Source organism: Aureobasidium namibiae, assembly GCF_000721765.1.
Source record: "Aureobasidium namibiae CBS 147.97 unplaced genomic scaffold scaffold_2, whole genome shotgun sequence".
Classification (NCBI taxonomy): Eukaryota; Fungi; Ascomycota; class Dothideomycetes; order Dothideales; family Saccotheciaceae; genus Aureobasidium; species Aureobasidium namibiae.
In genome coordinates this window covers 2,238,310-2,263,160 of record NW_013581207.1, presented here as the reverse complement: position 1 = coordinate 2,263,160, position 24,851 = coordinate 2,238,310, and the positions used below count along the sequence as shown (strand labels likewise).

The 24,851-nt window shown below is 50.2% G+C and overlaps 8 protein-coding genes across 8 annotated transcripts; 5 read left to right on the top strand and 3 right to left on the bottom strand.

The window, feature by feature from the left end:
- Nucleotides 1-1,660: 1,660 nt before the first annotated feature.
- Nucleotides 1,661-5,214, top strand: M436DRAFT_39172 (beta and beta-prime subunits of DNA dependent RNA-polymerase; the record flags this gene model as incomplete). The annotated part of the gene is made up of 3 exons (XM_013575496.1): nt 1,661-1,708; nt 1,759-1,824; nt 1,879-5,214. The coding sequence occupies 3 exons, from the start codon at nt 1,661-1,663 to the stop codon at nt 5,212-5,214; spliced, it is 3,450 nt and encodes a 1,149-aa protein (XP_013430950.1).
- A 374-nt stretch (nt 5,215-5,588) lies between these two features.
- Nucleotides 5,589-7,211, top strand: M436DRAFT_70156 (kinase-like protein; the record flags this gene model as incomplete). Its single annotated transcript, XM_013575813.1, has 5 exons — nt 5,589-5,827; nt 5,900-6,234; nt 6,320-6,621; nt 6,765-6,930; nt 7,027-7,211. The coding sequence occupies 5 exons, from the start codon at nt 5,589-5,591 to the stop codon at nt 7,209-7,211; spliced, it is 1,227 nt and encodes a 408-aa protein (XP_013431267.1).
- Nucleotides 7,212-7,404: 193 nt separating this feature from the next.
- M436DRAFT_61035 (NAD(P)-binding protein) lies at nt 7,405-8,462 on the bottom strand (the record flags this gene model as incomplete). The annotated part of the gene is made up of 3 exons (XM_013575665.1): nt 7,405-7,562; nt 7,614-8,367; nt 8,427-8,462. The coding sequence occupies 3 exons, from the start codon at nt 8,460-8,462 to the stop codon at nt 7,405-7,407; spliced, it is 948 nt and encodes a 315-aa protein (XP_013431119.1).
- Nucleotides 8,463-8,856: 394 nt separating this feature from the next.
- M436DRAFT_37623 (Trs120-domain-containing protein) lies at nt 8,857-13,092 on the bottom strand (the record flags this gene model as incomplete). The annotated part of the gene is made up of 1 exon (XM_013575215.1): nt 8,857-13,092. The coding sequence occupies one exon, from the start codon at nt 13,090-13,092 to the stop codon at nt 8,857-8,859; it is 4,236 nt and encodes a 1,411-aa protein (XP_013430669.1).
- A 2,690-nt stretch (nt 13,093-15,782) lies between these two features.
- On the top strand, nt 15,783-17,819 carry M436DRAFT_38247 (uncharacterized protein; the record flags this gene model as incomplete). The annotated part of the gene is made up of 1 exon (XM_013575323.1): nt 15,783-17,819. The coding sequence occupies one exon, from the start codon at nt 15,783-15,785 to the stop codon at nt 17,817-17,819; it is 2,037 nt and encodes a 678-aa protein (XP_013430777.1).
- An 802-nt stretch (nt 17,820-18,621) lies between these two features.
- Nucleotides 18,622-19,331, bottom strand: M436DRAFT_61032 (uncharacterized protein; the record flags this gene model as incomplete). Its single annotated transcript, XM_013575664.1, has 2 exons — nt 18,622-18,963; nt 19,044-19,331. 2 exons carry the CDS (start codon nt 19,329-19,331, stop codon nt 18,622-18,624), a joined length of 630 nt encoding a protein of 209 aa, XP_013431118.1.
- A 199-nt stretch (nt 19,332-19,530) lies between these two features.
- On the top strand, nt 19,531-21,279 carry M436DRAFT_37823 (MFS general substrate transporter; the record flags this gene model as incomplete). Its single annotated transcript, XM_013575250.1, has 6 exons — nt 19,531-19,748; nt 19,798-20,202; nt 20,249-20,281; nt 20,334-20,540; nt 20,592-20,691; nt 20,737-21,279. The coding sequence occupies 6 exons, from the start codon at nt 19,531-19,533 to the stop codon at nt 21,277-21,279; spliced, it is 1,506 nt and encodes a 501-aa protein (XP_013430704.1).
- Nucleotides 21,280-22,183: 904 nt separating this feature from the next.
- Nucleotides 22,184-23,678, top strand: M436DRAFT_38811 (uncharacterized protein; the record flags this gene model as incomplete). The annotated part of the gene is made up of 6 exons (XM_013575424.1): nt 22,184-22,384; nt 22,438-22,474; nt 22,528-22,595; nt 22,647-23,050; nt 23,103-23,170; nt 23,245-23,678. 6 exons carry the CDS (start codon nt 22,184-22,186, stop codon nt 23,676-23,678), a joined length of 1,212 nt encoding a protein of 403 aa, XP_013430878.1.
- Between the last annotated feature and the right edge of the window lie 1,173 nt (nt 23,679-24,851).

Here is a 24,851-nt window from a genome sequence, read left to right as displayed (position 1 = left end):
CTTGGAGAAGGCCATGGTGATACAGATACGAGCGTCCTGCTGTGCTGGTTAGTACTGCGACTCGTGGACAGACGACAGGCCAAAGCACTCACGTATCGCAGCTACTCGAAACAGGCGGTGACTTGAATGTGGGGGCTGGCGCTTTGGTTCAAGGGGTCCAGGCAGAAGAGGCACGGCAATAGCGAAGGTGCTGCTGTCTCGAATCGTACATCCAAGGCAAGCCTTGGGCGCTCAACAGTAGAATACAGACCCCACACTTCCAATCATACACCACGCGCGAACAGAAAGTAAGAATGAGCGACGGCGAGGAAAGAAGAAGCTCGAGAGTCAGATGCACAGCACGTTGCCAGCCTGCCTAAGTTGACTGTGGAGAAAGCATCAAGCCTCGCCGTCGGTCGGCTTTGACGCCGCGGTTACTAACGTCCAAGCGTGCTCCAACAGAGCATGGCGTCCGATGATGCATCGCCGACCTGTTCTTTGTCGACGCTGTTCCCTCATGCAGGGCAAACACCACCAGCATGCTGACCTGCTTTTCGCCTGGTTCCGCTGCCTATCAGGCACTAGTCCTCACATGCTCATTCCGCTATCACGCTCGGGTGTTTGCTGTCTGTACACGTGCTGCTTCCTGAGCCGTCTAGACTCGGTCTGCTTCTTGCTCATGCTTTGAATACATGACACGGTGCTACTCGGCTCTGTCGCCATCCAACACATCACATCTCTGTGTCCCGCGTGCATTGAGGGTTTTTACTGTATTTGGCAGGTGGGAATGTGGAAACTACAGAGCTAAGTTGTTCGTCAGATTAAGGGATTGATTTGGCCGAGTTAGGCTCCCGATCAGCAAGCGCCATGTACAAGACACATCAAATCCTTCTGACACCGTATAGCGGTGAGTGCATCTATAGCCATTTAGCAAAATCACACAAACTATAGCAAACAGTTCCATCTATCACTGCCAACTTCCAACGCATGTCTCATAAGTTGTTCGAACAGGTAGACCGACATTGAATTTAGCCAAAGGTTGCTGTCAGCATGATAATTGGCGAGACCCTGTCCGGCAGCCACTCGGCAGCTTTGCCGAGAGGGCTGGCTTCCGTCTTCCGCTTTGGCAGCTTTGACCCAAGAAGAATCTAGAGAAGGCAAACTCGCTCGTGAACATTCCCTTCGAAGGCGCGTACTGCTGTCAAATAGTCCTCGTATCTTCTGAAAAAGAAGGACGCTGTATATTCGAGGTGCTGCGAGTGACCGAGCCATACATAGCGCCGCCGTAGCGCAAGTCGCGCGTTCCTGACAGTGGCTCATCCAACTTTTTGACCCCGCCACTTTTTTTTCCGCGACTGGTCCATCGCATCGAGAGCTTTGCATCAGCCGAGTGAGGACCTCGCGCTTTGGCGAGAGCATACTAGCTCTGTGATCAGCTACTCGCATCTAGTGTATTAGATCTTGACCGTGATCGCGAAAATGCCTCCCAAGGCTCGCGTTGCTGCGCCCAAGGTAACTTCATAACAGGATCGAGCTGTTGACTCGATGCACGACTGACCACTTGCAGGCTCAGACGAGAAAAGCATCAGCTGCGGCAAACACAACACCGGGGACATCTGATGTGAACTTGCAACCACAGGCCCCTGTCGATGGAGAAACTGCCGCTCAGGATGCCTCCGCTATGCCACCACCAGCCAGAAAGAGGCGGCACTCTCATTCGACTGACCCCGTAAGAATTCAGTTCATCGGCCAGTTTGACAAGAAGCTAACTTCCCGCAGTCGGACACATTACTCGAACCCTTCTACTACGGCAAAGGCTTGACAGATCCTATCAATACTGCAAGGGTGAGTTTGCAAGGTATTTCACAAGCTCTGATCACAAGGAATTGACAAACCCAGGACAAATGGAACCTTCTACCAGCTTTCCTCAAAGTCAAGGGTCTGGTGAAGCAGCATATCGACTCGTATAACTTCTTTGTCGACACCGAGCTCAAGACCATTCTCCGCGCCAACGCTACAGTTCACAGTGATGTTGACCCTAACATGTTCATTAGATACACCGACATTCGAATTGGCAAACCGGAACGCGTCGAGGATCGCCATAACACGGTGCCTGGTCTGTCTGGTCCTGGAATCACTCCTCATGAATGTCGTCTTCGTGATCTGACCTACTCGGCTCCAATCTACGTCAACTTCGAATCCAGATCGCAGAGTGGTCTGAAGATGGAGCGCAACGTCTACATCGGCAGAATGCCTGTCATGCTCAGGAGTAACAAGTGTGTCTTGTCCGGCCGCTCAGAAAAGGAAATGGGTCTTCTCAACGAGTGCGCTGTCGATCCTGGTGGTTACTTTGTGGTTCGCGGTCAAGAAAAGGTTATCCTGGTTCAGGAACAACTGAGCAAGAACCGTGTCATTGTTGAAATGTTCAAGGGAATCATTCAGGCCTCTGTTACCAGTCACACTGCCAACGTCAAGACAAAGACTTATGTTTTGCTCAAGAAGGGTCTGATTGTTCTCAAACACAACTCTCTTACGGAGGACATCCCTGTTGCGATCGCTCTCCGAGCTATGGGCGTTCAGTCCGACCACGAAATCATGCTTTTGGTTGCTGGCGACGATGCCGTATACCAGGACGAGTTCTCTGTCAACCTCGAGGAAGCGGCACGCTCTGGAGTGTCTACACAGGAACAAGCGCTGGAATACGTTGGAGCTCGCCTACGGCCTGAGCGCTTTGGCCAATATGGAGTGCCAAAGAAGACTAACAAGCAAAACGCTGTTGAGAAGTTGTCTAACACGATCATTCCTCACGTCGGCGTGACGGCCATGAACTTCCGACCAAAGGCTCTTTACATTGCATTCATGGTCCGCAGAGTGCTCATGTGTATGCACGACCCAAAGTTGATCGATGACCGAGATTATCTGGGTAACAAGCGTCTGGAACTCTCAGGATCAATGATGGCTCTGTTGTTCGAAGATTTGTTCAAGGACTTCAACAAGCTTATTAAGCAAAGTTGGGACAAGGTCTTGAGGAAACCGAACAGGACTCGTGCCTTCAACCCGGCAGACTACATCACAATGCACGAATCTCGCATTACTCAGGGCCTGGAACGTGCTATCTCGACCGGTAACTGGACTTTGAAGCGTTTCCGTATGGATAGAGCTGGTGTTACCCATGTCCTGAGTCGCCTGAGTTTCATCGCTGCTCTTGGTATGATGACCAGAATTTCGTCACAGTTCGAAAAGACCAGAAAGGTCTCCGGTCCTCGTGCACTTCAACCTTCACAATTCGGTATGCTTTGTACTTCAGATACCCCTGAAGGTGAAGCCTGTGGTCTGGTCAAAAACCTGGCGCTGATGACACATATTACCACTATGGACGAGGAAGATCCTGTTCGCAAGATGATTTTCGTGCTTGGTGCCGAGGACGTTACATCTGCAAGTGGTACTGAACTTTACGCCGATGGAGCTTACATTATCTTCCTCAACGGTACACCTGTAGCCTTGACTCGCGAACCCAAGCGCTTCCTGCTTGCTTTCAGAAGATTCCGTCGCATGGGAAGAATCTCTGAATTCGTCAGCATCTACATCAACCACCATCACAACGGTGTACACATTGCGACCGACGAGGGTCGTATCGTCCGTCCACTTATCATTGTCGAGAAGGGCAAGTCAAAGGTCACAACACGTTATCTCGAATCCCTCCGCAAGGGCACGCTCGAATTCGATGACTTCCTCTCTCGTGGATTGGTGGAGTACCTTGACGTTAACGAAGAAAACGATTGTAACATTGCAGTCTACGAACACGACATCAACCAACACACTACGCATCTTGAGATCGAGCCTTTCACCATTCTGGGTGCTGTCGCTGGTCTGATTCCCTACCCTCATCATAACCAGTCTCCTCGTAACACCTACCAATGCGCTATGGGTAAACAAGCTATCGGTGCGATCGCATACAACCAGCTCACACGAATCGACACTCTTCTCTACCTCATGGTCTACCCACAAAAGCCTATGGTCAAGAGTAGGACAATCGAGCTTATCAAGTACGACAAGCTTCCTGCCGGTCAGAACGCTATGGTTGCGGTCATGTCCTACTCTGGCTACGATATCGAGGATGCTCTAGTCCTCAACAAAGCCTCTTGCGATCGTGGTTTCGGACGCTGTCAGGTATTCAAGAAGGTTAGTATGCCTTTGAAGCAATACCAAAACGGCCAAACCGACCGCATCGGCGACCGCGACCCTTCCAACCCACGTCACAAGAAGATCGGTAACGACGGTCTCATCGAAGTCGGCGCAGAAATGGAATCAGGCGAATGCTACATGCTCAAAGAAACACCAGTGAACCAAGGCATCAACACACAAAATGCTGGATGGGCACCCCAACACATGTCCTACAAACTGCCCGACCCGGCCTATGCAGACAAAGTCATGATCTCGGCCAATGAGTCTAACACACCCATCATCAAGATCCAAACACGCCAGACCCGCCGTCCCGAAATTGGTGACAAGTTCTCCTCTCGTCACGGACAAAAAGGTGTCACCGGTCTGCTTGCAGAACAAACAGATATGCCCTTCAACGACATGGGCATCTGCCCGGACATCATCATGAACCCCCACGGTTTTCCTAGTCGTATGACCGTAGGCAAAATGCTTGAGCTCCTCTCCGGAAAAGCGGGAATTCTTCGCGGCGGTCACGAATACGGAACTGCCTTTGGCGGCTCCAAAGTCGAAGACATGGGCGATATTTTGATTTCTCATGGTTTCAGTTACTCGGGCAAGGATCACTTGACTTCAGGCATCACTGGCGAATCTCTACCTGCCTACGTCTTCATGGGACCCATCTACTACCAGAAACTCAAGCACATGGTTCAGGACAAGATGCACTCTCGTGCCACCGGACCTCGCGCAATCCTGACTCGTCAACCTACCGAAGGTCGTTCGCGCCAGGGAGGTTTGCGTCTCGGAGAAATGGAACGTGATTGCTTGATCGCCTACGGTGCCTCTCAGCTTCTTCTCGAGCGTCTGATGCTCAGTTCAGACGCCCATGAGGTTGATGTGTGCGAGACTTGCGGTATGATGGGATACCAGAATTGGTGTCAGAGTTGCGAGAGCTCGAGAGGTGTGGTGAGGATGACGTTGCCGTATGCGGCTAAACTTCTCATTCAGGAGTTGTTGAGTATGAATGTCAAAGCGGCGTTGAAGTTGACGGATGAGTTCCCTAGGGAAGAGTAAGTGGAGAGGTGGCCAGGGGATGGAGAATAAAGGGGATGATGAATTGGCAAAGAAGGAGGAAGGAGAAAGCATAGCATGGATTTTCGTGTCTTCTTTGATGTTTCTCTTCTGTACTTTTGGTATGTAAGAATTGGCATTATATGCTCCTTTGCACTTGGTAAACGTGATTCAGGCTATCATGCATGGGTATCTCGCTGTCAGAGCGTGAGGTTGGCGGCTAAGCTCTCATGCAGTTGGGCTTGGCACAACATTTGCCAATGGCTTGTTTCCATGCACACCTGGTAATTCCCAAAAAGTTGTCCATTGTCCAACCTCTTGATGAGTCCGATGGTTCTGGATAGGCAAGCGACTCTTCGTTTGCTATCACAGCCACTATGCTTCGCGCACTCAAGCGATGGACTCGGCTCGGACGATGGCAGCCCCTGGACTTCAACAACCCGAGTTTCGCCCGTATACCTCCCAATGAAGCTATTGAAGAAGAGACCATTCCCGACTACGTTGCTTCACGATACTATCCAGTCCGTATAGGCGAGGTATCCCAGGACCGGTACCAAGTTGTCAGTAAACTTGGTTTCGGAACCAGCTCAACCGCATGGCTCGCCAGGGACTTGAAGTAAGATGCATCTCATCGTCGCAAAACGCAATTGTATACATACAAGTCGTTGACCTTTTTCGCGATGAACAGCTGTCGTCGATATGTGACTCTGAAGATGCATATCAGCTGTGCTGCACTTGGAAAACATGTGGATGACGAACTAGAGATGTACCGACGCATTGCCAAAGGCCCAGAAAGTCACCCTGCTCGTCAAGCTGTACGGTCTGTTCTTGATTCCTTCCATGTCGACGGTACAGGCGAGCAACATCGCTGTCTAGTTCATCCGCCTCTTGGTGACAGTCTTTCGGATCTCCTGCGCCGCAATCCGGTGAGGCGGCTGCCTAGACCCATCCTCGCATTTGTTCTCCATCGTCTGTTTCTGGCTCTGGATTATCTACACAGGGATTGCCACGTCACTCATACAGGTACTTACTGTCGATCTTCCTTGACCATATTTCCCCACTGCTTGCGTGAACACGATGGATGTGCTGATGTTGTATGGATGTGCAGACATCAAGCCAGACAACATCATGTTTTCCATCCCCAACGATTTGGTCTTTGAGGAGCTCGAGCAAGATGAACTCCGTAACCCCTCTCCGAGGAAGGAGTTGAACGGAAGAACAATCTACCTATCCAGCGAGCTCGGTACGCCCACGGAATGGGGGCCATCTGTGTTGTGTGACTTTGGCTCTGCTGTGCTCGGCAGTGTCGAGCACACCGAAGATGTTCAGCCTAACATCTATCGAGCGCCAGAAGTCATCTTGGAGGCCCCTTGGGGATATAGTGTTGATGTGTGGAATGTGGGATGTACGGTGAGAGTTTATCCTCCCTTCCGCTCCTTCGTTTGCTCTTCTTGTTACTCTTCTCCTTACCTTTCCTCTAATTCTTTCTTGTGCTCTTCCTTCTGTAAAAAGATCTGCGCCCACGGAACTCAATTAAACTGATCCGTCCACAGATTTGGGATTTGTTCGAGGGCGAATCGCTGTTTTCGGGTCATGGTGAGCAGGAAGACGAATATCGCAGTCGAGCTCATCTGGCCGAGATGATATCTCTCCTCGGTCCTCCTCCACCGACTCTGCTTGCACGAGGAACGGCCACTTCTAAATTCTTCTCCAAGGACAGTGAGCCTCCCTTCCCTCTGAAACCTTCCAGACGAAACACAGACATCCCTGAATCGGGCAAAATCCTGCAGTATCTGACAAACTTTTTGCTCCCAGGTAATCTCATCACCACCGCCACATTATCGAAACCAAGGCCATTGGAGCTGCGTGAAAACGTCCTCGAAGGAGAAGACAGGGCAAGCTCTTTACGTTTCGTGAGCAAGATGTTGCGGTGGGACACCAGTGAGCGAAGTCACGCTCATGAACTCATCGACGATGAATGGATACATGGCAAAAACTGATGGTACAGAGACGAAAGAGCCAAAACACAGAATATGAAAAAGGTTCAAGTCACGGGTGAGCAGGAATGCTGCATGGTTGTCGAAGGAGCGAGCAAGTCATCACGAAACTCAGGACAGGTCTCCAGGAAACAACTCTGGCAGATCTCTAGGGTGAGAGAAAAATCAAGGGTGCATTGATTCTTCTTGATTTTTCCTAAGCAAAGGGGTTCCATCCACTTTCAACCATCTCAACAGTCCTTTTGGTAGCTTGATCCAAGTCTTCGCTAGCCAACCCCAAAGCCTCATTGTCCAACCCATGACTGCTCTCGAAATCGCCACTGCCGTCTGTGTAGAAACATCTTGCGTACATTGCTGATTTGTACCTGTTAGTTTCATGTCTCTGCTGAAGGGAATACCACATACCTTTAGCAAAAGCCCTCTGATCTCCATTCTTGACAGCCTGCATGCTCTCCTCGTAACGCCGCTTTGCAGATTCGTGCTCAATCTCCCAATCCTCATCACTGGTTCCTAGAACTCTATGCACCGAGTCCAACATCTCCCTCTGACTGACTCTGAAGCTAGAAACGTAAAAACTCTTATTCTTCCACTTCTCCTCCAACTCCTGCTCTGGCAACGAAACAATGTTCGCAACAGCCTTGCCACACAACTCCCAGGTCGACGTATTAATAGCAGTGTTTCCATCATCGTAAAACACCGCTCTCTTGGTTTGCAAATCGATTCCGTAGAGTGAGGGCACGCCCAGACTCCACTCGTACCAAAAGCCACAGACCAGCGAAAAATGCATCATGCCCAACTTTTCAATCTGGGAAAAGTAGCCTTGTGCGAGGCCAGAAACATCGATCGAGGCAATGAGCGCGGGATTGCGGAAATCGAATCCATAGGCATTGGGAATGATGTATTTTATCCCGGCGGCAGCGGCGGCGGAAACGAGGTTGGAGTGCACGTGAGGAGGGGTGCCGACGGAGAGGGTGATGATGAGGATATCATGGCCTTGGAGAGCTTTTGTGAGATTTTCGATGTTGGAGTAGTCGACTTTGGCGATGATGACGGCGGAAGGAAGGGAAATTGTGCTGGTGGGACGGGTGAGGGCGGTGATGGAGTGGTTGCCAAGGGCGAGGAGTTCGGTGAGGATGTGATGGCCTATGTTTCCTGTAGCCTGTCACAGTTTTCAGATATTTGCGTAAGAGAGGCGTGTAGAGAGTGTTAGAAACTCACGCCTACAATGGCTACCTTCTTGAGATAGGAAGGCATGGTTGATACGATTAGATTTGGCTGAGGAAGACTGATTATCTCTTGCTCCTTTTGAATGTGTTCTGATAATTTATTCTCAATGTATGATGGATGTACCGCTGCTTTTATATGTTTCTTTGATCCTCCTGCTCGAGGTGGAGTGAGTGTATGCTACAGTCGGATATAAAGACTTCCCAATGGGGCGATTCCTTCGGAGTTGGCCAACCCCGCCGAATCAAAATCCGGGTCCGGCGGAGGAAATCATTCTACCGACCTGCATAACAGACCAAACAGAAGCAATGTCTGGCAATAAAATCATGACAAAGCAATCGTCATGGGAAGGATACGTGCAAAGTAATCGTCACGAGAGAGGAAGGTACGATTCTGAACGGAGGAATCAACTCCACGAACAACTTCAGACAGCGACAATTCTGCACCCTTCCTCACCTCTCCAGACCCGCCGTTCCTTTCTCGTCAACCCTTCTTTGCCTGCTTCAAAGTCTTCAACCGTCTCTACCTCCTCGCCAATCTCTTTGACGTCTTCAGGCACTGCCAATGCAATCTCTTCTATCAGAGCACTAATCTCAAATTCACCACTGACCAAAGGGCAGATGCCAACTTCAGCAGTGATGAAGGCATGTGGAGCAAGAACAGGCAAGCATTGCTGCAATACACCACTGAACAGCAAGCGGCGAGAGATATCCAGACTGGCTTCTGCAGAAGTTTGATTTGCGAGTGTGGGTTGAAGACGCAGGAGCGCTTTTACAGAGGCATTGCTCCTGTTGTGTATAGTCGTGCGTAGTGTCAACAGACTTTCTGCTTTGACGATGAACTTGCTGCGGCCAGTCTGTTCAACATGCTCGTTTTCTGTAGCTGCAATAGACATGGAGATGTTGACGTCTTGAAGACGTATGGTTTCAATCATCTTCTGACTCAGTCTTAGACCACGGAGATCGATGCTGCCGTTTCGGTCTGAGCCTTTCTCCTCCCATGTGCCGCGAAGGTACTTGAGTACTTCCTCTCGGAACCAGAAATGTTCTCGTGTTGCGCGCTCGAGATCGGCAGATACGGGTCCGTCGGCAGAAACAACAAACTGACGTTGATTCTGCTGGGAGAGGATTGGAATGGGTGCGTGAGGGTTGACAATGTGCAGGCGAGGCAGCAGTAACACAAGACGAGCCACATGACCAGGGTGAATGACTTCATGAACCGTGTAGGCGCGGTCCCAGCTTTTGTCTGAAGATGAGGAACGCACCTGTACCGATACAGTCAATGGATTTGGCCACGAATTGCGCAGGTCGAGAAGGAGTAGACAATGTTCTTCATTGCTCGATTCCAAGCCCACACGATCTAGCAATGTGCGGAAGCGGTCGTTGCCCTTCTCTACCGGATGTGATGGCGACCGCGGTGTTTTCGGCCGTTGACCTTGTTCCTGCAGCCCTCGGTTCGTCCAGGCAAAGTCGGCGGGAAATTCGCTGAAATCCATTCGGTGGAGTTGGATACTTGCATTGACAGTAATATCGATTGGTACTGCGACTTGGCGAGTGAACGCCCGGCCTTCGACCTCCGAAAAAGGCTTTCCCAGATATGCGTAGTCGAACATGATCTTGGCGGCTGCAAGACCTGGCTTTCCGAGTACGGTGATGTCAAAAGTTGCCTTCTCTCCTGGCAAAATGGTCATGTCTTGGCCACCATTTGATCGAGCCCATGTAAATGTAGGATTGTTGGACAACTCAAGCTCAAGTCCATACATATCTGGCTTGGTCAACTCTTTGGCTGCTAATGCGGTGTGGATAGAGGACGTCAAAGAGTCGTCAAACGATATGTGAAGGAAGTCAACGGTGACTTGTGATGATGTGTTTCGTAGAGAAATTTGGAATGTTTTCTTCTGGCCTTCGAGAACCATTAAAGCAGACTCGGAGAGGTCAATGCTGTCAACAACAACATGTGGTTGAGATTGAATGGCAACAGCTGCAACGATGGTCGATTTAGGGAGGACAGGTCTTGCTGAGCGGCCCTTGGAGACTCTTGACTGCGCGGTAGCAGATGCTGACTCACGAGCCGCGAGGCCAAGCTCCTTCATCTTGATAGGAAACTCTGGTTTCCAAGTCGACTGATGGATGGGGAAGACTTGCTCTTTGCAGCCAAACACCTGGATAGAGCATCCGATGATACGAATATGGCCCTCTTCCTTGGCGCGTCCAGTTATTATAACATCTTGCAGTCGAGCAGGCCCCAAGACAATGGTACGATCGTCGACCTCGACGGAGGGGCCATCGGTGACTAGAGACAAATGCTCAATGCGGATCTCAAAATCGTATGGATTTTGCAAGGTAACAACAAGCTCGGCCGGCTCGCCAACAACGACAACCTTATCTTCTGTCTTGTGGATCTCTTTGACGAAGGGGTTGTACAAAAATGGTGACTTCCCAGGCTTGTTGTCGGTGTCAAACAGATCAGACCTGTGACGCTCTCGCAGCTTTTCTTTGTTTGTATCGTCAGTCCATTGGACATCGCGAACAAGAAAGTCGTCCCAATATGAAGTTCGAACTTCTGGTAGGCCGATCTTGTCCGCAGCGTTGATCGTTCTTGCCATATTGGAGACTAACCTGAGTTGCTCCTCTGTGACCATCGTGACACGGCGGTTGTGCTCATGCGCAGTCATGGTGCCTTGCGGACCAACCACTCGTAGCAACAAAGCAGAAAAATGCACGACGCCAGGTAAATCTGGCATTGCCTCACAAAAATCGATACACGCTCTGAGTATATCGATCTTTAGATTGATGCTGCCGAACGATTTCGTTCCAGCCGACTGGGTAGCCAACGCAATCGTAGCATTGATCATCACATCCAGAACGTTTTCTTGCTCACTTTCTGACGCCTCATTTTTCGAGTCGAGATGTTTTCGATCACGAGCACCATATACAGAATGTAGATCGCGTAGAATATTTCCAAGGCCCACTTGTTCATCGTTGTCTTCTGCAGTGGGCATTCCAGCACCAAAGGCAGCAGACAGACTTGCAGCAGGGTGTATACCCATCTCAGCGGCACCTACTTTTCTGGCTTGCACCAATGCTGGTACAAGAAGGGTAATCATCTCCTTTACAACGACAGCTTTCTTTCGCTCAAAACCAAGCATGGAAAGGACAGAGACTATGCCTGACTGTATGGCTATCGTATCGGCAATGGGAACGCCAGCACTTGGCGGAGGGTATGCACGAATAGCCATATCAGCAATGGCATGCTTTGAGTTTGCACCAGAGAAACCAGCATTGACTTTTGGTTGATACAAGGAATAACTTGATGTGGATGCGATCTTTTGCAGTATGGTAGAGTCTAGCTCACCGCCTGCATTTTGTAGAAAGGCAAGCAACTTTGAAAGTCTCAAGACACTTTCCGAGTAAGCAACGGGAGACATGGGCTCACCAGCTAGTGTGCTCGTTCTCTCGTATATAGATATGATCATAGGTATCAAATCGGGAAGTAGTCTGGAGGCTCTTGACGCGGCTTGCTTGGCGGCAGCAGGGTCTTGCTGGCCTATGGGTGGTACGCCATCTCTGGTGATGGCCGAGGAGATGATGGACGAAGATCTATCGGGACCAGAATTGCAGATGGCAGGGATTGGAAAATCGAAGCCAGACCAGATGAGCAGAAGCATACAGACTACAATGCTCTCCAGGCCCTTTGCATACCACAGATAGTCAGAGGCGGTACGAGCCTTGTTTGTGTACTCGACAAGCTCTCGCCAGGCATCGTTCCAGCGTCCAGCTAACATGTACAGATTGCCGACAACAATGCCAACTCTTGCTTTGCCTTTGTTTCTTGCTCTTTCTTGGGCGCTGTTGGAAGCGAACGACTGGGTGGACATGCGATCCCTATTCGCAATCTTGCCGCTGTCTGATCTTGTGTGCGCGCCCATGTCATCAAAGTTGGTAGGTGGACCCCGAGGTGGGGGAGTTTCGGAGGGCGACATAACGGCAGAAGAATCGGCGGGCGACGCTGGTCGTGGAGATTCGATGCGTAACGACGAAGAGCGGTCTAGCTGCGGACGAGAGATGGGAGCGCCTGGTGACTGAACGCTTGGGAGAGCTTGAACGGCTGTGGCATAGGTCCCCATCTCGGAGAGCAGCTTAGCAGAAATATCGCACATGATGGTGTTCATGGTAGTTGTCTTTGAGGCATGCGATGGTGGAACACAGATGGCCGAGTCCAGATTCCAGGCTTGCTGCTGCTCTCGTGTACAATCCATGACTAGCAGCTGCGAGACGAGTATCTTAGGGTGCTGTTCAGCCAAGCTGTCTGATACGGCCTGTAGCTCATCTTTGGGTGAAGACTCGTACTCTTTCGCATCGGCAATGCCTATGACCATCATATGCTCTCTGAACAGGTCGAATGGGGCCAATTGAGTATGCGACGGCGGAGGCATTGCAGTGGAGAAGTTGTACAGAAGGGAGCCATTTGGAAAGGCCAAAGGCGAGAAGAGGTTGTTTGCGGTTTTGGCATCTGGACTGATGTCTCCTAGGCGGACGCTGTCGTGCTGGTGCAGTCGTTGTAGGAAGGAGCTGAAGCGGAGCCTCTTGATGCGGCCGGCGGGTAGGACGAGGACTCGGACACGCGCCGGCGCAACGGGCGAAAGCTGGTCGTTTGTCATGTCCTCATGGTATGCGACGGCTGCTGCTTGTTTGTATAGGGAGCCACGCATGTGATTAGGGTACTCGCTGTCGTGCTTGACCAATCACAATCGTTATCGCCCGACGGCTCCTCCGCGACTTCCTCCCCACGTTCTCGAGTCAACCGCTATCTCACACAAATACCTATGACACCCAAGTCTAGACAGAGATATCAACTATCCTAGTCCTCGACTCGCGAATCATGATACCCATATCTTCTAGACCCTCTATAAACTGCACTCCAAACTCATTGTTTCCTGTTCTGACCTCACACGTCATCTGCCTATCTCTCTTCCTGTCAGTTGTCTTCCACCTGAGGGAGCCATAACGTAGACAACCAACATACCCAGACATGGCGCTACTCCGAGGCCTGAGGGAGCCTTATGAGCGAAACTTCCTGGCTGCCCCGAGACCTAGGTTTAACAGAAGGTAAGCAGCCCTCTCAATCCGATCCCCATACCGTACCACCAAAGCCCGGGCCACGTCACGTCAACGCGGCTAACGGCGGGGCATGGATAATAATTCATGCCTTCTAAACATCACCTCACCAAATCTTTTATCATTCACCCAAGACATGCCTATGCTAAGCAAGATATACAGTGCATCGTCCAAACTCTCTATTCCGGTATCACTGGCCTCGTCAAAAACTGGGAAACCACAATATCACCTCAAAAACTTGCTACGAGAATTAGAGTCCGATGACCCGGAGAAAGACCTTGTCCAACTTCAGCAAAGAATATGCGACTCAATCAATGACTTCCCAGTTCCTGACGTTGAGAAGGTCTTTCGTTCTGCCGAAAAACTTCTTCGAGAACAAGATCTTGTCAAAACCGACCTTGGTTTGGCCATCATCGCAAAACTCGCTTTCAAACCAGAGTGCACCCCCGCAAACCGCCTACACTTCTTTTACACTTTGTATCATGATGGCACCACAAATCGCTATACCGACTTTCCCTCATATCTTCTCTCCATACTTACCGATAATGGCCGTCAACTCGAAGGTTTCGAGCCTTTGTTAGCAGGCTTGATACCTGCCCTTCTGCGCGAGGTCGACTTCGAGTTTGCGTCAAAGGACACCAAGAGGCTGGAGGCTCGAGAAACCGGCCAACCTGTCTCAACCTCACTCGACCTTGTTAACAACCTCGTCAAGTATAATGCCAGATTTTTCAGCGATTCCGATATAACAACTTTAATCCAGGGCATGTTCGATCTGCGATCTCGACTGGCTTTCGACGATCCTGAGAAGATTTGCGACATTCTGGGCACTTTAATCATCTACACTCACATTCCGAAAGATGCAGTCGAGATTGCCACGAGGACGCTTTGTTTCATGAGGGAGCGGAAGGGCCTCGAAGACAAGACGAGCAAGACTTTTTCATATTTTATGAATACCCATTTAAAGGAGGAGACGATCGAAAGTCTTCTTCGCAGGTTCGAAGACGATGACACATGTCCCTTGGAAGCTGCGGGAGCTGCTACTTTGCTAGAGTTGTCATTGGCAAATGCTACCACCCGCCATTCAATCGACATAGACATCAACCGTCTGATGGACGCACTGGCGAAATCCGTGCCGGAAGGAACAGCCTCCGCATATGCCAGGTTGCGCTTGGAGCTGATCAAAGTACTTGTTCGAGACGGCGAAATGCAACAGAAGCTCCTCGCAGCTCCGGATTGGATACACATACAAGAAGCCATCGTTCAAAATGCTAAAGCTCCGCTCGAATCTCTTGCAGTCGGAATGGACAACGAAGATGGCAGTCTTCAGCGGTTCATGAAGGATCGCGAAAACAGGAGAGAGACTGTTCGTGATATTGTCACGTGTCTCGAGCATCTTGATGGAATCAGCCTCCAGCAATCAAGGACACTCCGCAGGACTGCTCTCTATGTAGCGCCCTGGTTGACAGAAGCACAGTCAATGAAGTTGATCTCTGCTTATCAACCATCTTCATTCCGCATCTCGATCGGTAATTGGCTGGGCGAAATCAGAGAGCTCGCCAACCATTTCATCTTCAACACTGCTTGCCATCTTACGCTTCGTCAAAAAGCCCTAAGAGTCATCAAGTCCGCCTGGCGAACGGCTCAGCAACTCGGCGAAGAGGAGGCCACCAATACATGTCGCGATCTGATTGTGACTGCTCTGGATAACGAAACGAACTATGCATTTAGGGGCAACCTGGTACATGTGCTGCTCCATTTCACTGTGGGAGTGAGCGATGCAGTCTTCTATCGGACGCTGGAGGTGTTCGTCAAGTCTGCACGGACGGGCTGTTTCCATGAGCTCATTGAGACACCATTCTTTGCTGAGCCCGAAGCCTCCCAAGACTCGAGGTTCGAGAACGATTCGCAGAATCAATCACAAGATGAAGAACTACCTTCCATCCTTCCTGACGCCGGACTAGTGGCTTTGTTGATGAGAAGCAGTGTCGATCAGCTTGAAAGATCACGAAGAGTGTACGATGAGATGCTCCAACTGATCACGATACCTGAACGACCTGCTGAAGCCACTGTCATGTTGCTCAGAGGCCTTTTCCGCATTCGAAGTGATCTGGATCACCGCATCTTCTTCCTTGCAAATTCGGAAGGCGAGAGTCTTGCAAAGGTGCTTCACAGAAATTCAGACTCTCCCTTCTTACAATCTCGCAGATCCTCTTTGCAATCAGGAGTATCCATCATGCCACCTGTTTGGAAGTATGGTGACATTCACGGGTTGCCCGAGTCTCCACCAACAACAGTAAGCGCTGTACTTCGATCAGAATCAAAACCTGTTGATGGCGTTGACTGCAGTCTAAACATGAGATCTTGGCTCGAGATCATCATACAAATGTTGGAGTCTGCTAGCTGTGACTGGGAGGTATACAGCTACATCATCGTTCACGTTGGTCCTCAAGTCTCGAACCAGTCGTTGTTTGCAGAGAATATCTACGAGATCAGGTTACTGAGAAATCTGGTTTGCAGCAAGATACAGTCTCAAACGATATTCAGACCACCAGAGACCTCAAATTTGCGACAAGGCGACGTGGCTTTGTGTCTGTACCACATTCTCACGACCTGTATCGGATACCATTGGAACTTCCCCCGAAAGGAGAATGTTGACACGGTTACGACTCTTGTCAAAGGTCTGACACTATGGGATCGCACAACTATAGCTTGCGTCAACGCACTAACCTTGAGTTGTTACGAGTTGCCAGTTTCGTTGAGTCGAGATCTTGTCCGCATTGTGGCGCAGATGTCCACCATTGTTACCAAGTCAGACTCGGCAATTCACGTACTTGAGTTCCTTGCAGGGCTGTCTCGTATCGATGAGTTGGTCAACCAATTTCATGGTGACGAGATTAAGACCGTCTTTGGTGTATGCACCAGTTACATCGACTATGCCAGAGGCAAGAAGTTCGATGAACAGAATCGCGCAAGACCAACAGGGCCACCTACCAGAAATGGCTCGATCGTGGATAGTAACCACCGACCTTCTACTGAAGATATCCCGCAGTATGTCTTTGCGCTCAGTTATCATGTCCTCACTTTCTGGTTCCTCGCTCTGAGCAAAGAGGATCAGAAGAGACACTTCCCGTGGATGGAGCAGAGACTGCTCTCCCCCGACCAATCCGGGCAGGTGCTCGACGAAGCCATCGTCACTGTTGACCATATCTGGCGAGTTACAGAAGGCAAGGATGTCGTGAAACCACTCCCTCTGGAACTTAGTACGACGAGCGACTCATCAGCAGATCCAATCACGCAAACGTGGGCCTCGGAGTACTGTATCCTGACGATAAAGTGCCACCTCGACAATGGACTCGTCGAAATCACCGAACGAAGGAGTTCCGGCACTGACGAGAGCCACTTTGTCTATGCCGGCGCAGACCCTCTGACCCCGGACTTGATATACCGCGAACGCTTTGCCGCAACCATAAATGGAAACTTCAAAAGCGATTTGGAAGTCGTCATTCTACCCACCAACGACGCCACTCGTCGTGCCCTAGGTATCTTTGACCGCATCTCGCCCATCGATTTCTTCAAAGCAGGCGTCATCTACATGGGCGAAAACCAAACTCGCGAAGATGAAATCCTCGCCAATGTTTCCGGCTCCCCAGACTACAACCTCTTTATCTCTGGTTTAGGTACTCGGGTCTCCCTCGCCAACAACCGCGAAAACATGGCTGGCTTGGATACCTCCGAAGGCATGTTTGACGGCAGAAGCACACTAAGGCACTCCGACACAATAACTACTCTAAACTACCACGTCACCACCATGATGCCCACGAACCGCGACACAGATCCCCAATGCACGCGCAAAAAATCTCACATTGGCAACGACTATGTGAACATCATTTTCAACAACTCAGGCCTCGAGTTTGACTTTGACACTTTCCCCTCGGCCTTCAACTACGTTTACATCGTCGTCGTCCCTGAAGCACGTCAAACCTTCATCCAAACACGCACTCGCTTGCACAACACTGGTTGGTTTGAAGACTCATGGTTTAAAGTGCGTGTGCTTACTCGCCATGATTTCCCGGACATCTCGTCAGCGGCTGAGACAGTGGTTGTCAGTGGAGCTGCGTTAAGTGCGTATGTGAGGAATTTGGCATTGAACGCGGAGGAGTTTTGTAGGGTTTGGGGAAACAGGGGGATGGGAGAGTTGCCGAGTACGTGGAGGTCAAGGTTACAGCAGATCAGGATGTTGAGGGAGAGAAATGTACCGAAAAAGGAGTAGGAGGCAAGACATTAACAACGTTCAGTGTAGCAAACTGTTAACGACACGGTTTTGTGTTGTTCTTTCTATTTCTTTTAGGAGGACTCCTAAAGTGTATTATTTTGCGTCTCTGCGTACCCTGCCGCTCCCGGTCTTGGGGAATCCGAATAAGAATTGGCGACAACGGATCAATTGCAGTACTTCTCAAGCCATGAGCAAGTAGCCTTCGAGACAAGTAGCAGCAAATTGACGGTGGTGGACGCTGGACATGTCATGTCTCAGAAATTCCAAAGACGTGGCGCGACGAGGGTACGAACCTCACGCTTGTGGTCAAGCCACCATCATGGCATAACCTCAGATCTAAGACCATGGCTTACTGATACACTTGATCTTGGTTGTCGTTGAGAGCATGTATCATAGACCGAGATAGCGCTCTCGTGGTCAATGTCTCGCAAGTTCTTTGAAAATTCCATGATCATTGGATAGAGCCTCTCTGTCCTACCCAAAGCACCTGCGATCTTTTCTGTAATCTGTAAGGTCGTGTTCTGGAAGTCGTGCAGTTCGTTTATGTCACGAGTTTGCCTGCGCTAATGCTGAAGCCAGTGCAGCACGACGAGCAGCCATCTTTTGCAGTTTTTTTACTCTGCGAGGGCATTGCAAGGAAGCGCCATTGCGGAAAGTAATCAGTCACTGTAAACGTCCAGTCTCCGTACGATGGGTGTTCGCGCAACGAAGAGGACAGTACATAATCGCGCAATCGAAAGTCGCACAATGAAATGCAGGCTCCCGAAACGTGATACCAGATCTCCAGAGCTTTACCTGGTTATGAGGGAAGCTGGTGTTCTGCGGGAGGGTCTGTAGACTGCCGTTCCCACATGTAACAGAACGATGCGATGAGTCGTGTTGATACGAAGATACTGGACCAGGTGGTTGGATGTGAATCGTACTCGGTGTTCGGGCCGCTGGTTTTGAGCGCTTGGTGGGTTGAGTTTTGTTTGCGAGGTCCCCCGGATATCTTGAGTTGTGCTTCTGTAACCTGAAAGAGCTTTTGCTGGTAGTAAACGACGGCTTTGGACGCTGTTGGATGAAGCGGTGAATATCCTGGTGAACGAGGTTGCATTTCGAAGCCGAGGCTGAAAATCCGACCACCTTCACGGGACCATGCCTTTGACAAGACATGCAGTTACCTACTCTGTAAGCAGGTACCTTATACAGATACCCAAACAACTCGCAACGGCAACTAACTACGGCAGACATGAGACCATGAGTGTCGCACGAACTGCACGCCATGGGTTCAACATTGGCTTTCCTGCACCACCAATGATGAATCGACTGCGGGAACCCGTAATATCGTCCTTGTTGAGGTTTCCTGCGCAGGAACGCTGCATCTCGTCCTGCTTGGCACTTGGAAATGTCCTCGAGACTATCACCCACTCGGTACGCGGATACAGCGGCTTGCGCGAAGCAAGAGATTACCTTCAAGCGACCGAAAGCTCGAGGGGCTGGCGAAACGATGGCGTTCTTGCCTGGCATGGTGTGTGCGCGCTTAAGAGAGAGGGCAGGAGCGGGAAGGTGAGGTGTCGGTCATATATATCACCCAAAGACCTCATAGCCCCGTTACCACTCTTCCGGTGTCACCACTCGTCGGCTCTCTGTTATTTGCCGTTTTTCAAGGATTTCCAACATCTCTTCTTCTTTTCGCTACACTTTTGTACTGATACCCCGATACGCCATGGCAGAGGTTCTGACACCACCTCTATCCAGTGGCGATGAGAAGGGTGACGAGAAGGCTTGCAAATCTTCCCTGGAGAATTCCCAAAATGATTCACTGGAGTCGATAGAACGGATCAGAGAGGTCGATCCGGACATTGAGAAAAGAGTTGTACGCAAGTGTGACTGGTGGGTTGTACCTGCCCCGACAGTCATGTTCATGCTTTCTTTCATTGATCGGTAAGCTCAATCATATCGATAGGAGATGCAAACCTGACAACGACGCCAGCGTCAACATCGCGAATGCCAGGATCGAAGGTATGCTGACGGACCTCCACATGGTCAAACACGACTACAACATCGCTCTCTTCATCGTCTTCATCCCGTTCATGCTTTGTGAGACTCCAAGCAATATGGTTTTGAAGCGCATCACTCCTCGCGTCTGGTTGAGTTTCTTGCTATTCGGCTGCGGGCTTATGGCTATATGCCAAGGTGTAACCAAGTCTTTCAGCGGCTTAGTTGTCTGCCGGTTCATCCTTGGGATCTTTGAAGCTGGTATCTCTCCTGGAAGCATCCTCCTCATCACGATGTACTACCGTCGCGAAGAGCTACCTCGCAGAATCTGCTGGTGGTATATGTCTGGAACCATAGCAGGCGCTTTTGGTGGTTTGCTTGCATATGCTTTGGCAAACATGTGAGTGTCATCAAGCATGCTGTGTGTGTACGCTAATGCCCGTCAGGAGTGGCGTCAGAGGATACGGTGGATGGAGATGGTAAGTCGGTTCATCCTTGGCTTGTCTGCAAAAGAGCTTACATCTTTCGAAGGATATTCATCATCGAGGGATGTGTCACTGTCGGTATGAGTATCATCATGTATTGGTGGCTCGCAGACTGGCCAGCAGACTGTCGATTCTTGACTCCAGATGAGCACAAGGTTCTTATGTGGCGTTTGATGGATGACAACGAAGGCGAAGCCAAGATGGACCGTGTGAACTGGTCCAGATGTGCGAGAGACTGGAAGGTCTGGGTTGCGTGAGTCTTTCCTTTCATTCTTAGTCTGCCGTGGCTGACGGCCACCCACAGGACCGCAATGTACTTTGGCATTGTGGCTCTCAACTACTCAACCAACAACTTCAACCCCACGCTTCTGAAGGAGCTTGGCTACACTTCTGCAGCGGCTCAGGTGGGTTATCATAGATGGTGACAGATGCAGAGCTGACACGACCAGATCCACTCGATACCTTTGTATGTTGTCGCCAGTGCCTTCTGTCTTGGATCGTGCTACCTCTCGGCATATGTCAACAACCGTTTCTGGCCATTGCAGTTCGGAGTGCTCCTGGGCAGCGTGGGTTTCATTGTGCTTCTCGCTCAGAGATCACCTGCGATTGGACCTGGTGTCACATACATGGCGCTTTTCTTCATCACCAGTGCCGGGTATATTGTTCAGCCTATGGTCGTGTCATGGGTCATGAATAATGCCTCCGGACATTACAAGAGAGCGTTCACCTCAGGTACCATGATCGGCTTAGGGAATGCCGGTGGGCTGGTATCTAGCAACGTCTTTTTCCAGGAAGAGGCACCATACTATCCAACCGGATACGGGACATCATTGGCGTTGTTGATCTTGACAAGCGTGGCAGCAGTAGTGTTCTACTTCGGGCTCAAGAGCGAGAACGCCAAAAGAGACGCTGGCAAGCGTGACGATCGGCTTCGGCTGCCAGATGCTGACAACCTTGGAGACGACCATCCCTCTTTCCACTTTAGCTTCTGAGCATGATGGATGAGCCGGTGCTAGGAAACATGAGCTCTGTGCTTCTTCTAGAGGAAACCGCAGTCCGCAAGGCGTGAATCACGAGACACGACCGGCGTTAGTTTTTGGATGGGATTCTTCTTCTCGGCGCAATAGGGTATAGATAAGTGTTTCAATGTCAAATTGTCGCGTGCTTTTTTCAATGACGATGTGCACACCCGGAAAAATCAGAAGAATTATTGGAAGAGGTTGGGAGATGATTGACAAAGCGGAGGTCTGTGCAGTGCATCATGGTTCGCGTCTTACGCGCTTCCCTTTCTTCACTCTCATTCTGCAATCACCCGTGTTCAGGTGTGACGGAAGCTGGACTATGTTCTCACTGGTCGCAAGAGAGCTGTCAGATGGCGGTATATTCAAAATAGTGTTGGACGAGCTCAAGAGATGATGGCAGCATCACTTGTCGCTACAGCTGCTATTAACAATCTGTCCGGCCATGAATGACGGCTCCAAACCGAGAGCCAGGGATGCGTGTGAGTTCTCGAGGTAGGTGGCTGCGAGTCCATTGCTCCTGCCTGCCTCGGAAGCTCATGTCCCTCATCCTGGTTGCCGTCAAGATGCAGCTTCCCGAGTGCCATCAAATCTGTAACACTCACTCGTTGGTTCTGACGGGACAGGCGTTTGCGAAAGTGAACCTTCTGAGAGTTTTGAGTGCTTGCTCGCGTCGAGGCCTCACTTCAGTTCGAGATCATTATTGTCGTTTGTGAAGGACTATCATGTTAATCGCTGAAACGTATTGTCGTTCGCAGTGCCTTCTCGGTTCGACATGAGCACCTTCTTCCTCTGAAATTCATCAGATAACTCGACTCTTTCTCATTTGCACTTTTACCCTTCACCACTTCGCAGTAACTGGTTCGCATCTTTCGCAATGGCTCCAACTCAACACCCAGCTCTCTGGCTGAATCTTGCCATCCGCACTGCGAAGGAGCACCATACCAGAGTTCCTCTCATCCAAGGTGTTGCCAGTGGTCTTGTTACACTTGCATTCATCATCTGTACACTTCGCCTTATCATTCGCTTGAAGCGACGTACCACAAGCTATGAAGATGGTTTCATCGCAGTTGCCATGGTATGTCTATGCACGCTTGGTTTCGAGTCTTCCACTAACGCTCATCCTCGAAGTTGTTCTCGATCCTGGAAAGCACAGTCGCCTTTTTGGGTATATTGACAATCATTGCGATCTCATAGACGACCTCTCTGACTTCTTCCTAGCGGCTGCCAATGGTTATGGAGCGCTTGTGTCGACTCTCACTGATCAACAGTTGTCAAGAGCTCTTATGGTATGATCTCTCGGCGTCAAACACTTTCAATCGCATCGCTAACATGGCCAGTGGTTCTGGTGGGCCCAAGTCATGTACAAACTCACCATCTGGCCTACCAAATTGTCTATCCTGTTTCTCTACCTTCGCGTTTTTGGCGACACACCCAACGTCACTTCCTTTGGGGTCAACTTCCGTAAGAGTGTGTACGCATTGATGCTCTTCTCGGCTGTCTTCTGTATCGTCACACTCGTCGTTAACGTCCTCTCTTGCATTCCTGTTCATCACTACTGGGATAAAAACTCTCCTGGTCACTGTAACGTGGACCCTTTCAGCTGGTGGTTGTCACAATCTCTTCTCAACACCATCTCCGACATCATCATTCTGGTCTTGCCTATGCCGTTGGTCAAGAACTTGCTACAGATTCCTGCTCGCCAGAAACTTGGCCTTTGCTTGGTCTTTTCGCTTGGCGGCTTGTAAGAAACTACCGAATCGACCATATCTGGCTCTGCTGACATGCTTCTCAAGTGTGGTCATCGTGACTATCATGCGTATTTCGACTTTCAAAACTGGAGGTCTTGGTGACGATATCACTTGTAAGTCTTTGTACATCCACGGGGGACAAGACATGTACCTTGCACTGTTCGAGACCGAGGCTAATTTCCAACAGATGACGGTGCTGTCACGCTCTGCTGGACCATAGTCGAAACCAACGTCGCCATCATCTGCGCGTGTCTGCCATTGCTACGCCCATTCATCGCTCGTATGATACCCGGCTTCTGCGGTGGCTCTGGCTTGCGTAGCGGCAACAGCTATCCTATGGCCCAGCCTACGACCACCGAAGACTCTCCTAGCGGCAAGCCCCGCAGCAGCCACGTTCCTGGGAGAATGCGGCCTCGTTCGTGGGTCGGCATCGAGACTGTCATTGGCCAAGGCGACGGACAGGCCGCAGCAGCCGGCATCCACAAGCAGATGGAAGTTGATATCACGACCGAGGCCGTGAGCCTTTGTGGTACTGACTCTCTGCTTCGTCTCACGTGTCAGGATGATGAGATCAGATCAGTGGACGCTAGAGATTCTGAGTCGTCGAACGAATGCAAGTAGACTATGTGTCAAGCATACGGCTAGGCGTTTCGAGAGGTGGAGAGTTTCGAACCGATTCTAGTAGTAACTGATGACATGAAATAAATCGACATTTTTGCTTCAACTTTTCTTGCACTTTCACATACTCTTTGTGATCTTCATGTTCATAGCGAGCAAGGGTGCAGATAGAACCTCGAGGTATAACAGGGTCGTATGCACGACAATGCCTTTTGAGGTCATCGCCGGTATATCTGTTCAACCACGCATCATTTGTGCTTTGCAAGGGCACTGGAGGTGTCATATACAGCTTGGAATCGGTCCGATTGACCGTGGTGCTCTACTTTGTCTCAATTTCCCAGTATAGACCAGAAACTGTTTTTCAAATGTGTGTATAAGTCCCTAAATGAATAATTAGAGGTGAGCTTTTGGGCGAGCAATCACGAAAAGCATATTGTCAAGATAACACGGCAACAGCACCCTTTCCTGTCCTGAGAGTCACATAAGTACCAAACGCATACCGTAGTAACATGTCTCGAGCATGACATTGGAAAAGTATCAAGTTGTTACAGAGTTATGCCCTTATTGACTCTTACAAGTATTGTATGATGGATGACCCTGTTCTCAAGCACGGACGCAATCACAACCGCCGAAATCTGTTGTGATTGAGACAAACTCCCCAATCATTAGATGTTGGTGGAATAGAATGCATGTGATATGCACTGCGAGAAGGGAAGCCGAAGACCTGCAGTGATAATTGTAGGTCGTATAGATCCAAGGTGATCTGATGGAGAGGAAGCTTGGATAAAAATAGCTGCCACTTGGCCTTGAAGTTGCAAACGCGGAAACCCCTTGGCTTGGCAGCGGGACCGCGTACTTCGGGGACGCGAGAGCTTTCTCTGGAGGGCAAGGAGCGAAAGTGGTAGTAGTGGCCGTTCCATCAGCTCCACGCTGGCATCTTGAAAGGGGTGCATTCTCGTTCAACTATCCCATCCTTCAGAGACGTTTCTCCCCTTCTCTTCTTTCTTCTCCCACTTGTTGTAATCCCTTCTTTCTTTTCGTCTGTCCGACGACTTTGACTCTTTTCTTAATTGTTGTTGCTTCGATTCCGTTGCTTGTGCCGGCTCGAGCTCAGCTAGCTTGAGTAGGCGCTTCCAAAAAGCAGGGCCAAGCACACACTCCCAACAGTCTGACCAC